General features: G+C 34.0%; 1 protein-coding gene across 4 annotated transcripts in view; it reads right to left on the minus strand.

The window, feature by feature from the left end:
• The window catches only part of PBRM1 (polybromo 1), a gene marked incomplete at its 5' end in the record, with an annotated part of 63,131 nt that overhangs the window by 47,969 nt on the left and 824 nt on the right, over positions 1–14,338 (minus strand). Inside the window, 6 exons of one of the 4 annotated variants that reach the window (XM_081316821.1) lie at positions 2,955–3,071; positions 3,227–3,367; positions 3,863–4,010; positions 5,200–5,297; positions 7,064–7,219; positions 9,537–9,590. In XM_081316821.1, coding sequence (XP_081172947.1) covers positions 2,955–3,071; positions 3,227–3,367; positions 3,863–4,010; positions 5,200–5,297; positions 7,064–7,219; positions 9,537–9,575 — 699 coding nt within the window. Of the gene's footprint in view, positions 1–2,954; positions 3,072–3,226; positions 3,368–3,862; positions 4,011–5,199; positions 5,298–7,063; positions 7,220–9,536; positions 9,591–14,338 lie in introns of those variants that run through there. The other 3 variants (XM_081316818.1, XM_081316819.1, XM_081316820.1) reach the window with 3 other exon arrangements.

Consider the following 14,338-nt stretch of genomic DNA (forward strand, 5'->3'; position numbering starts at 1 on the left):
ATCTATCTATCTATCTATCTATCTATCTATCTACCTACCTACCTACCTACCTACCTACCTATCTCCCCTTCATGGATTACTGCCTTGTCGTGGAGAAGGGGCTTGCGTAATTCAATGATGCTATGAGCTATGCCATGCAGGGCCACCCAAGACGGACAGGTCATAGCTGAGAGTTCTGACAAAATGTGATCCACTGGAGAAGGAAATGGCAACCCACTCCGGTATCTTTGCCATGAAAACCCCATGGATAGTACCAAAAGGAAAAAAGATATGACGCTGGAAGATGAGCCCCTCAGGTCGGAAGGCGTCCAATATGCTACTGGGGAAGAGCAGAGGGCTAGTACTAGTAGCGCCAGAAAGAATGAAGCGACTGGGCCAAAGCCGAAAGGACACTCAGCTGTGGATGTATCTGGTGGTGAAAGGAAAGTCCGATACTGCAAAGATTTTTTCTCCATATTAACCTGGAATGTAAGATCCATCAATCAAGGAAAGCTGGAAGTGGTCAAACAAGAGATGAAAAGACTGAACATCGACATCTTAGGAATCAGCAAACTAAAATGGACAGGAATGGGTGAATTTAATTCAGATGACCATCAGGTACACTACTGCAGGCAAGAATCCCTCAGAAGAAATGGAGTAGCCTTCATAGTCAATAAAAGAGTAGGAAAAGCAATACTGGGATACAATCCCCAAAATGACAGAATGATCTCAGTTCAAATCCAAGGCAAACCATTCAATATCACAGTAATCCAAATCTATGCCCCAACAACCGGTGTTGAAGAGGATGAAATTGACTGGTTCTATGAAGCCCTTCAGCACCTTATAGAACTAGACATCCTAGAATGTGAAGTGAAGTGGGCCTTAGGAAAGCTGAGCAACAACAAAGCTAGTGGAGGTGACAGTATTCCAGCTGAGCTATTCAAAATCTTAAAAAACGATGCAGTAAAAGTGCTACACTGAATTTGCCAGCAAATTTGGAAAACTCAACAGTGGCCACAGGATTGGAAAAGATCAGTTTACATTCCAATTCCAAAGAAAGGCAGTGCCAAAGAATGTTCAAACTATCGCACAATTGCACTCGTTTCACATGCTAGTAAAGTTATGCTTAAAATCTTACAAGCTAGACTCCAGCAGTATGTGGATCGAGAACTACCAGAAGTACAGGCAGGATTTCGAAGAGGCAGAGGAACTACAGATCAACATACGCTGTATCATGGAGAAAGCTAGGGAGTTCCAGAAAAACATCTACTTCTGCTTCATTGACTATGCTAAAGCCTTTCATTGTGTGGATCACAAAAAACTGTGGCAAGTTCTTAAAGAGACGGGAGTACCAGACCATCTTATTTGTCTCTTGAGAAACATATATGCAGGTCAAGAAGCAACAGTGAGAACTGGACACGGAACTACTGATTGGTTCAAAATTGGGAAAGGAGTCTGGCAAGGCTGTATACTGTCACCCTGCCTGTTTAACTTATATGCAGAGCACATCATGAGAAAGGCAGGGCTAGATGAATCAAAAGTTGGAATTAAAATTGCCAGGAGAAATACCAACAACCTAATATATGCAGATGATACCACTCTAATGGCAGAAAGTGAAGAGGAACTTTGCTGGCAATGGGGAAAAAGTCCCGATACGTTGTGCAACATCATGTGACGTCACGAGTTTGACATGCCTGTGCTAAAGAGAGGGGAAGTTTAGGCCTGCCAGATTTGAATTGCCCTTTGCAGCTTCTTGCCTTTCTTGGGTGATGTTAAGAGATACATGATTAATAGATCCAGAAGGCCGTGATCTGAGATTTGCATGGCATATGTGTCTATGCTACGATAAAATTAAAGTTAACATTGGCTTCATAACCACTTTATTAGGCAAGCCATTTTGAGCATTTGAAATAAATATAAAATGAGATTAGGCCAATAATCTCCCTTCGGGAGAAGGGCGGTATAAAAATTTAATAAATAATAATAATAATAATAATAATAATAATACCTTTATGGCTTTCTCCCCCTGAAGTATATTATAGAAATGAAATGAGGACCGGATAAAAGTGGTTTGAGATATGCAGATTTATTGGAATACACTACAGATGATATCAAATTAAAATTTAGCAAGGAACTGACATTAGAATGTTTCAACTGTCAATGGTTTTTGTATCTGGAACTCATGGAGAGATTTAAAGCTAACAAGAAACTGTATGATTACGAACACAATAAAACTACTTTTGAAATGGAACTGTGTACAAATGATGAAAACCTTATTGCTAAAATGTATAAACTTTTGTTAAAATCAGGAATGGAAGATGAATTAGTTAAAAGCTGTGTGATAAGCTGAGCAAAAAAAGTCAAGTCACATGGTGTTTTATATAACAGCAACACAACTTTTATATGCCCAGCATTGGAAAGATCCTATGATATCTACAGTAGAGGAATGATTAATAAAGATGACAGAACAGGCAACAATGGCTAAGTTAAAATGGACATTATATTAGAGCACAGTTTTAAATTAAGAGTTAAAAGTTATCTTATATACTTGGAAGAAGTTGGAAGTCATTTTCATTTTCCTTTCTTTTTCTTTATACCTCTTTGCATTTCTATCCCTATTCTCTTTTTATTCTTATGTTTTCTCTTATTACTTTATGTTTTTATCCATATGCATATAAAATTTCATAAAATTAAGAAGTGTAAAAAAAGCAAAAAAGAAAGAAAGAAAGAAAGAAAGAAAGAAAGAAAGAAAGAAAGAAAGAAAGAAAGAAAGAAAGAAAGAAAGAAAGAAAGAAAGAACACAACAGGAAAATAGTATTTACAGAGTTTTTCTCACATGGAATGGTTTTCCTATTTTCTGTCTCAATTCAAGCTGGTGCTTTTTATATTCATGTTTAGATTTCACTTCTGTTAATTGTACTGAATTGGTTCAATACAGTGTATTATGATAATTATTTTTAGGTATTGTGACTCACCACTTTAGAGGGAAGCTTCTGAAAAAGTTCACTAATAAGGTGGCCTGATGGATTTGTAGCTACAACTACTGCTTCAAGAAGTTGTTCAAGAATTTCTTTTAAATAACCTGGAGAAGACTGATACAAAAATAATCCTGTTAAGGCAATTGCATAGTAAGTGTAAATGTTAAAAAATGTGATTAACTCAGTTGTGCATACTTTGGCTTGGCCACAGACCAATACAATTACAATAAGTATTATACTTATTGTCAAGTAGCAAAGTTCATACTTACAATTTCAGAAATAGTCCCTTGATTGTCATGGCCTTCATCCTCCTCTTCGTCTTCAGCTTCTCCCTTCTGAACAAATTCATTTTTTGTCCGTACATATAAATCCCACAATTTGCAGGCAGCCTTATATTCAGGAGAGTCTGGCTGTGTAATAGAATCAAAACAATATTCTTTGTTTTTAAATTAGGAAGTAAACAAGGATACTTCTAATTAAAATAGGAAAGGTGGTTTGGATCCAGAGTGGGGACACTTGCTTAGTCTCTCACTGGCTCCTTAATTAAGTAGGTGCTTATTGCTAAAACATTTTAGATCTAATCATTTTTAATAAGTAAAAGCATTCGTGTGTGTTTGTGTGTGTGTATTTGTGTGTGTGGTGTATATATATATATATATATATATATATATATATATATATATATATATATATATATATATGTATGTGCGTATAACAGTTATAGTATTAATATCAGTTAAAATGTCATTAACTGTAATTATATTACAAAAGAGAATAAAAGCTACTTGTTCTAATTGTCAGCTTTTGAGAGGCTTGAAATGACCTTTTCCACCTATTTACTTAACTCATATATAAATCAGTGCTAGAAAATATAACCCATGACTTTTAAAACAAAGCACTATCACCTTATAATAGGATTTTGCATTATTAAACAGCAGTTGGAAGTCAGCAGTTAAGACGTTCACATCATCATATTCCTCCATTTTTAACTTTTGTTGGATCTTCATTAAATCAATAGGCTGGGAAACTACTTCATAGTAATCTGGCTGATTTCTGTTGTAATAACATTTTGAAAATGCAATTAATACAAATAAAATTTACAGTGCCTCACAACAGGTGTTAAAATATATACTCCAGATTATTCTACTCAAAAGCTAGAATAATTTTGTCAATTATATCAACAGTTACATCAGCATAACAACAAAACAATGGATTTCTGACATCAGCACTGTTCCCTGAACTATTTTTATTATAGGAAGTCTTCATTTAACAATTGGGAATGGCAACTTCATCGCTAAACAACACAGTTGTTCAGTAAGACATCATGTTATTAACAAACTTACAACCGTATTTCTGCCACAGTTGCTAAACAAGTCATCACATGATTGCGACTTGCAATTTTTCAGCTGGTTTCACCATTAGACTGTTTGCCAAAAACTGGCTGTGAAGGACGCATATGGCAATCATGTGACCACACGATACTATGACCGTTGAAAATATCTGCCTGTTGCCAAGTTCTCAATCGTGTGATTGCCAACAAAGATTCCCTTCATCTCAACTCCTTCCTAAAACTTCCAGAAGCCTCCTGCAAGGCTTTCCTGAATTCTCATAAGAGGTATGAAATATGAAAAGAGGTCTCTGACATTAGTATTTTTGCACCTAACACATCTTCAAGTATTATTGCAGGGGTTAGGCACTGGTCCACAGCACGCCAGCAAGTCGGTCGCCCAAACAAGCAAAGCTCCACCCTCAGGATGCAGGCAGTATTCAAAACACCCCCTCTGGTGTGCGGAAAGATCTTTCTCCATGGCACAGTCCCTGGTGTCCAAAAGGATGGGGACATCTGTATTATTGTGTTTATAAACCTTACTTCTGTTGAAATATAACTACCAAAACAGCTCCTTCTATTTATAAATATAAGTAACTTGATCATCCAATTAGAATCAAAAACATAAATACTAGGAGTACATCTAACATCTTCTTTTGAATCATTTTGAGCATGGAACTCCAACAAACATCCTGCACTAAGTACAAAACAGGCTGGTAGAAGTTTGAGACCCTCCTGAAATGACCCAAATAGCCTTCTTGATGCTTTTGCAGTTTTGCAGTTACAGACAGACATTTCACAAAGTTTTGCACTTAAAACACTTTATAGCAAATTGTTTTATATACTCTACATAAATACTAAAACACCAAAAATACATAACGTTAGATTACTTATCAATGAACATCTTAAGCTTACCGTCTTTTGGGGGCCCTAATGAACAATTCACATAAAAGCCTTCCTTGTTCATCTTTGTAATCTCTGATTGTGTTGTATAATTCATGGCAAACAGCAATCTAAAATAGTAGGTCAACAGGAAAAAAATAAAAAGTACGTTTGCAGTGATATTATCTATAAAACACTATACTTCTAATGTTCAAAACATTTCATGTTTCAAAATCATGTAGCATGAGATGAGCCAGTAAGAACAAAGGACGCCATGTAAAATTTCATAAAATACTGAAGCCATGGGAGAGATGGGATACATTACTACTTTGTCCAGAAAAAGAAGTTTAAAGAAAATGCCAACTTATACTGATCAAAATTTACCTTGCTAATTTAAAAGTGTGTGTGTGTATTTCAGGTATTTTTGTTATAAATGGAACCATATGCTATGACCCCTAAAAAATCTAGGATTTCTTAATTTGGTCAGTTTGACCAGTTGGAAAATAAGGAACCATGAATGAGCTAATAACACAGAGTCATCACCAGTAGTTAAGCATGGTCAAACAGCTTAACCTCTTTTCTTTTATCTCTTCCCAATTCATATCTGAAGTAGTCTTAAGTCATCCTTAGCCATTTCATTGTCAAAGTTGTGTTTGATAGTCTCCCTCAACCATCAAGTTGCCAATTCCAATTACAAAGTCTGTGCACAAAATAAGCAATTATAACAGCCAAAATCAACCAAACCAAAGTAAACAAAGAAAACCTGTTTTATTAATTTGAAGATAGGCTGGGGGAAAATGAATTTTGTCTGTGAACATGTTAAACAGCTTATATACAAATAAAATTCATTTCCTAAAGGTACATCTAAAGGAGAAAATCCTACTTTACAGGAAACGGGCCTCTGCCTTTTGCCAGTTTACGTGCCAGAGTTTGCCCAGTAGGGGAGGCCTACACTCCGAAAATGGGTAGGGACAATTTTTCTTAACTTACTGTTCTATGTTATTATTTAAAATAAGGTTTGTTGTTACTTTATAACAAAAAATGTTTGGTTTTTCTGATACTAGAAAAATAATCAGCACCCTTTTTGTTTTATCAGCAGACATCCCTATGACATTAAGAAAAATCAGCCCAATATAAGGAAGGTGGCTACGAGATTTTAAAAATATTAAATGTGGAAGTTTTTATTTGTTATTTCCTTCAAATGCACTAACATTCCACTCCACCACCATACCAAGCTATGACTTCAGCAGTCCTGGGAAAGCTGTCAACTTCAAAGAAGATGGTGAGTTGCATCACTTATAAAGTGCAATTAAACGTACAGGAAGTCCTCATTTACAACCACACCTGGGGCTGGCAACTTGGTTGTTAAATAAAATGGTCATGACATGAAACATGACTTATGATCTCACTTCAACTTTCCTTTGTTTTACAGGCCAGTTGCTAAACAAGGAGTCCCTGTAATTCAACATTTTTCAGCAAACTTAAGCACCCCGAAATGTTAAAATGCAAAATGTTTGTAGCAATTCTGATGCTTTATTATTCTCCAATCTGTATGCATATCATCTAATTTAAAGGGTTGATATTTTTGTTCTCTCAAGAACTTAAAAAAAGAAGAGTTTAACAGTTGCTTTCTGGTGATACAATAGACCACGGGTCCCCAATCCCGGGTCTGTGAATCAGTATCGGGCCGTGGCATGCCAGCAACCGGGCCGCACAAACAAGGAAAGCCCATCTGCGGGATGCAGGCAGCACACAAAACCATGCCCCCTCCAGTCCACCGAAAAGCCTCTCTCCACGTAACTGGTCCCTGGTGCCCAAAAGGTTGAGGACCTCTGGCAAAGACTGTTTCTTGTACACAATGACTAGGCTAGAAAGATAAGACATTCATAGTATTTACAGGATCAACTGTTGGGAGGTTGGAAAGTCTTCTCCGCTTCCTACTTGGACCTGGTGTGTTTGTGGAATGGTGACCATCATCAAAATCTCCTCCACTGGCACTGCTAGAAGGAGAGGTAGCCCTTCGCCTCTTTGAGCTCATGGAATCCAACTTCTTCTATAATAGAGAAAAATGTTCTTAAACTTGAAGCTTTCAAACAAAGAGAACAGAAGATAAGATAGTAAACCCTAAAAAATCTACAATTCCATTATCTGAAATAATTTATAGCAGGTTTCTTTGGTATGCTGTGTATTTTGAAAGAATGTGGTTATTCTGATAAACTAGCTCCACACCTATTCACAAAATGGCTACCACTGTGAGCATGGCTAAGAACAATGATAAAACCCACTGATAAGGATCTATTCCCACTCTCTCTAGCTCTCTGGGGCATTTTTTGCATACAATTTTGGGGGCTTGAAAATTGTCTGGAATACTGTAACCTTCAATCCTAAAAAAATTGGTTTTAGATAACTTCTGGACAACGCATAGCTTCCAACACACTTTATTTTAGATCCCTGAATTCTGGGAAATGGCCATGCTGTCTGGGGAATACAGACAAGTTTGGGAAATACAATATATTGGAATATTATATTAATGGTTTTACTGCCAAGCAATCATTGTATTATCCAAGCCCCTTAATGACAAAATTATAACAAAATAAATGGTTTTCTGAAGAGACTGCAACATTTCTATTTCTAAAAGAAACATTATCAATGCTTGTTCTGGCCAAATAAATTAGTTATATTATTTTGTGATTTCTAAATGCTTGAAAAATCTAGACATCAAGCATTGTTCTAATAACTAATTTAAGCGAATACAGTATATCAATCTCCTTTTGTCCACCTAACAGTTCTCAAGGCAATGTACAACATTAAGCAAAAGTAATTACAACCAAACTCTGTTTTGTGCCAACACCAAAGTCCCAAAGTATTAGATCCAATTGTGACTGAAGAATGTTCAATTACAAGTGAATCATGAATTAGTTGCTAACATTAAACGTATAGTAATTACAGAGATTATGATTATATTTCTCATAGGCTATATTCAATATAAGAACAACTTATGTCCCAAAGTACTTTCATATGTAACATTTTTAAAACATATATAGCATGATTTTGAAGTAAACATGCAAAATTTATGCCATAAAGGCTACTGTGATTTGTGCAAAAGTGTCCTAAAAGAAAAAGTGAAAGAATATAAAATATTATTTGAAAACAAATTGTTTGCTAAGCTAGAAATAAATGATGCAATCTAAACTCATCAACACCAGTAGAAATGCTTCTGTCAGGAGAATGCAGTGATATTACACAATAGGTTGAATACATTAATGTGGACATAGATTAAGTGCTGAAAACAAAATATAAAAGAATCTTAAGTAAGGTTCTTATATTTTGCCAGTACTTCCTAAGAAAACTATTATTTAATTGAAGACAAACATTAATTATAATGTAATATAATTACTATTGAAATTAAAAGATCAGCCAATTTTAAACAAAGTATATGTTACTTAAACTATTTTTTTATTTAAAGCATCAAACAATTATGGAACCATAAGGAACTAGTTGATCTGAGACAAAAAAGCTGAATCTTAAATCTGAAATTACAGTTACAAATGCAGACTAAAAGATGACCATGAAGAAGTGAGCTAATGACTTGTTTGCAATTTTAAAGTGTGAAGTGATTCATAAACCTTTCAAAATGTCCTACTCATTTAAAAGCAGAAAAATAAAATAAATAAGACTCTCAGCTATTATCCCAGGCAAGTTCTTTTAACAAAATTAAAATATAGGATTACTAGTTGGTTTTCCAATGGAAACAAATAGAAAATCATGTTTTCCAATTTTTATTTACAGAAAAATATTTTAAGAACATACAATATACAGTTAGTCTAATTGCACTTCATGTCTGATAACCAAATTAATGTACACATTCATGAGATAAATGAAAAAAATATGACTTTTACAAATACAGGTAGTTCTCAAATTACAACAGTTCATTTAGTGACTGTACAAAATTACAACGGCACTGAAAAAAAGTAACTTATGACCATTTTTCACAGTTATGACCTTTCCAGCAGCTCCATGGTTATGTGGTCAAAATTCAGATGTTTGGCAACTGGTTCATCTTTATGACGGTTGCTGTGTCATGTGATCACCTTTTGTGACCTTCTGACAAGCGAAGTTAATGGGGAAACTAGATTCACTTAACAACCATGTTACTTAATTTAGTAACTGCAGTGATTTACTTAACAATTGAGGCAAGAAAGTTCCTAAAATGGGGCAAAATTCACTTAACAAATATATCACTTAGCAAAAGAAATTTTTGGCTCACTTGTGGTTGTAAGTCAAGGACTACCTTTATAAAACAAAAATGGCTGAGATGGATGGAAAAGGGACAAACAGCACACACATTACCAGCAAATTACCAGATTTACCAGAGTACAACCAGCACCACGAAAAGCCAATCTCCTCATAATGTCTGATAGGCAAGTAAACAAACTGAGAAAAGCGAAATCTTTAAAGCACCAACTCAGCCGCAGTATTAGTACAGCCAAAACTGAAAGAGAAGATAACAAAAGGAAAGGAAAACAGAGAAGAAACAAAGGAAGAATAGGTAAATAAAGGAATTAAGAAGAAAGAGTAAGGAAAACTATAGAAAACAGCACAATGTAGGATTACAATAACTGGATTGTAAGCAAATTTGAAATAATGTTTATTTAAAATTCAGAACGAAACTAGCAGTCTTAGAATAAGTGAATAAAGTTTGTAGTTTTAAACTAATCAGTACAAAACTCTGCTACTTTATATAGTAGAACTAGGATCTTAATGGTCATATTATTCCAGAACTATACTAACAAAATAAACTGTTCATTATATATAAATCACTATAGTGTATCTATTGTTATTCTACTTAAATAATGAACAGCATTCAAAAAATAACAGATTCAGAAATTGCAAAGGCCAGTATACATCATAAAACAAAGTCATTTAGGTTTAATTATAATAAATTATAAATCATTATAAAAACTTCTAGTTAAAAATGCAGACACACATCTAATGCTTTTAAGTACAGCTGCTGAAGCCCTTCAAACTATAGCTTAGTCATTGATTTTGGAATAATTGGCTATTTTTACAACACATAAGGTGACAAACTATGGTTCACATATATATAGAAGTAAATCACATTTTGGTAACAACTTTTTCATATTTTATTCCAAGCCAAGAGCAGCAGCTGTAATTTTGTCTGATAAATGACAAATAAATTGAAAGCACACTCAAACAAAGCAGAGATATTGAAAGTTAAAGGTAAAATGATGGATTTGTACTTCATATAGTGTTTGAAATGATGAGATAATGCAGTTTGTAATGTCTTTGAGGATGAAAAATATTGTACATGTATAAAATAATGTAATCCAAGATAGCAAAAACCCCTTAATTAAAAGAGGAAGAAAAGAAGCAAGAGATTTTGAAATAAAATAAAACATTGGTTGGAAAGTGGGTAATATTTACAATACTATTGTTGATTCAACATGTAGGTTCTCTCAGAATGAATTAAATAATATGGGATGAAACTGAAGTGAGAGAATGCTGGAAGGAGATTTGCTTGGGTATGATAATGAAGACCAAAATTCAAATGAATCCTATAACTAGTTTTTAAAAACTAATAAAAAAAGAATATATGTTGTGTGAATATTAAAGAATAGTAGTGTGTAGATGGTAAAAGCAGACGAGATATTAGAACACTGACTTGGTTTGCTTATGGACTGCCTATCTGACTAGTGTAATGTGTGTGTGTGTGTGTGTGTGTGTGTGTGTGTGTGTGTGTGTGAGAGAGAGAGAGAGAGAGAGAGAGAGAGAGAGAGAGAGAGAGAGAGAGACAGACAGACAGACAGACAGACAGACAGACAGACAGCTGCTTCAGTACCTGACAATAAAAGAATGGCGTTATTGTTCACCAAACAAAAGAAAAGGTGGCAAGAAGGAATGTAAAGGGATTAATCTGTTAAGTATGCTTGGCAAGGTGCTTGGCAATTCTGATAGAACACATGTGAGTTGACATTAGCAAAATTTGAGAAAGCTGTATGACTTTTTGTATAGAGATTTTTCGCTTTTGAGAATGTTTTTCAGGAATGTACAAATATATGATCTACTACATATTTTTTGATTCAAAGAAAGTGTAGAATAAAGAGAATAAGCTTGAATTATGGAACGTTTAATGTAAGTATGGTGTCAGTGTGGTTCCTAAATATGATCTAATTGAAATACCCTATACATAAGGACATTGAATGATTATCAAATGATTCAACATTAGGCAGGAAGCAGGATAATGTCTAATGTCTGATTGATTGTTTAAAATCATCAAAATGAATAAATATATTAGGAAATGTTTCTTGTTAGTTGTGATGATTGGGGACATGAAAATACTTATACTTTTGTATGCAGATGATGCGACACTATGGGAGAGAACAAAAATGATTCATGTGAATGTTAGATTCAGATACAATCTGTGTCTGCATATGTCAATTTTAATATATTAAAAACCAAAGTACAGGTAGCCCGACTTACAACCATAATTTTTGTTGCTAAGTGAATCATTTGTTAAGTGAATTTTGCACCATTTTATGATCTATCTTGCCACAGTTGTTAAGGGAATCACAGCAGTTGTTAAGTTGGTAACACAGTTGTTAAGTGAATCTGGTTTCCCTATTGACTTTGCTTGTCAGAAGGTCACAAGAGGTGATCACATGACCCCAAGACACTGCAATCATCATAAATATGAGTCAGTTAAGAATCAGAATTTCGATCACATAACCATGGGGATGCTGTAGTGGTCATAAGTGTGAAAAATGATCATAAGTCACTTTTTTCAGTGCTGTTGTAACTTTGGTCACTAAATGAACTCTTGTAAGTCAAGGACTACCTGTAATTGCATTTGACTAGAAAAACTAAGTAGAACAATTGCAAGTTTCTGTAAATAACAAAACACGAAGGAAGATTAATTTATGTAACCTACTTAAAAAAATTTTAAGGTGGAAAAATGGGTGGAGAAATTATAACATGCAAATTTTGGAAGAAAAGATTTGATCAACATGATGGAGTATGTGGTCTGTTGTGAAGCATTAAAGCTTGTTGAAAAAAACAAAAATGGCAATGTAAAAATAATGTTTTCTGCCCATTTTATTATACAGATGTGAGAGATAGGTATGCCAAAAGAAATTTACGTCAAATGTGGTGGGAATAGATTAATTATTGACAGTATATAATAATAGAAGAAGAAACACGATCAGAAACCAAAGAGTGTTAAATGAACATAGATTAAAGGCAACTGTGACTAACCAGTTCAAAAGAAATTCAATGAGGTGATTTTGTGAGGATGAAAGAGGATCAAACTGGAAATAAAACATTGTGAAATAAAAATGAATGATCTGAGAAGGGAAAACATGAAAGTTGTAATTGGACAGAGTTGATGAGTTCAAAAAAGAAAAAACAGCAAAGGGTTAAAAAAATAAAACAGTGCATGAAATAGTGTGGAAATAAGCATAATTTGCAAGGATGGGGCATTATAATAAGTAATGTTGACATAAAATAATTTAGTTATATTTCTTTTTCACATCTTCTGCCTTTTTTACCTACTCCCTTTCTATTCTTTGCATTATACTGCATGTCCTAAAACAAAGGTCCCCAATCTATGGGCTGCGGCCCACTACCGGGCCATGGCCTCTTGGCCACCCTGTCCTAAAAGGCAATATTGTGATGAGTATTTTTTATATGTAAATAACCCTTTTACAATTGTTTCAGGTAGGAAAAAGAGTACACAGAATAGTGCATTTAAAAATAATACTTAGTCAGCCTACTATCTAAAAGGGCATTTTGTAGTCTGCAATTTATTGTAAATCTTTATATCAAATAACCTATCTGAACAGTTAATAAATACAACACCAAATACTCTTGTTATAAAAATAATATTTGGTTGCTGCAGGTCCACTGACTGAACTATCATTCTTTTTCTATTAATTTAATTTAATTTAATAACATTTATATACCGCCCTTCTCCCTGAGGACTCAGGGCGGTTCACAGGGCAGAATAAAATAGCAAATACAAACATTAAAAAAAGATTAAACAATAGCCCTAATTAAAAACAAAAACAACAAAATTTTTCTATTAGTTAAATAGTTGTGCTGATATTTCTTGAACGTATGAGAATGTTTACTTGACTTTAGATAATTACTATGCTCTAAGTATTTTAAATAAATTGTCAACATCGTTACAATTGTTACAATATAACAACAGTTTAGTGGACATTAATTTTTCTATCTGACTTAGGTATATCAGCTAAATTAATTGCTAAAATTCATATCAAGAACAAAACAGTATTTTTCATATACAAAACATCACTTTTAAGCTGTAATCTCTGGGTAGAATGAAATGAAAACAATCTATATTTATCAGAAGCATGAAAACAGCATCTTGTACTATTCTGTAGAAATAACCATTATTCTATTATTAAATGAAAACAGCCATTTAACTACATTTTTTGTCTTTTTGGACTAGATAATTTTAATAATTTGGAGTAGATAATTCTAACTTCCAAAAATATAAGACCTTCATTATACTGTAGATCTGAAAAAAGTTCTGTGCAACTTGAAAGCTTGTTAACCACATCAGCCAAATCTGTCTATTTGGATGTTATCAATATGCTAAAAAAACCCCAAAAAACAATGGACTTCTTTTCCGACAATGGCTTCCTTAGGTTTTTCAAAATTTATTTTAACAGGCAAGACAGTCTCAATAGAATGGCATATTTTCACTGCTAAGCAAAATGAGAAATATATAACTCCTTAAATATAGAAATAAATGAACGTTGGAAGTTTCAAAATATTGGCTACTAGGTGAATACCTAAACTATAAATTCCAGTACACTGCTAAGCTCTTCAGCATCTTTAAATAAAGGAAATATGAAATATTTAAAGGAAAGTCAATTTGACATTTGATGGTACACATCACTCTTTTTAGCTGTTATAATTTGCAGAATTCCTGTCCTTTTGTGCTTTGTGAAGTAACTGGCCGGGTTCATACAAGATGCTAAATTCAAATTAGTGTCATATTATGGTTTTACCACGTCAAATCAACAGATTACCTACCATATGCCAGCACAGTGTATGACTCCAGCTTCAGAAACAGTACCTGTATTTCATATTGTTTTCATCAGAAAACCTAAAGCCACGCTTTCCAAGA

The sequence above is a fragment of the Vipera berus genome, assembly GCF_964194415.1.
Source record: "Vipera berus genome assembly, chromosome: 2".
NCBI classification, from domain to species: Eukaryota; Metazoa; Chordata; class Lepidosauria; order Squamata; family Viperidae; genus Vipera; species Vipera berus.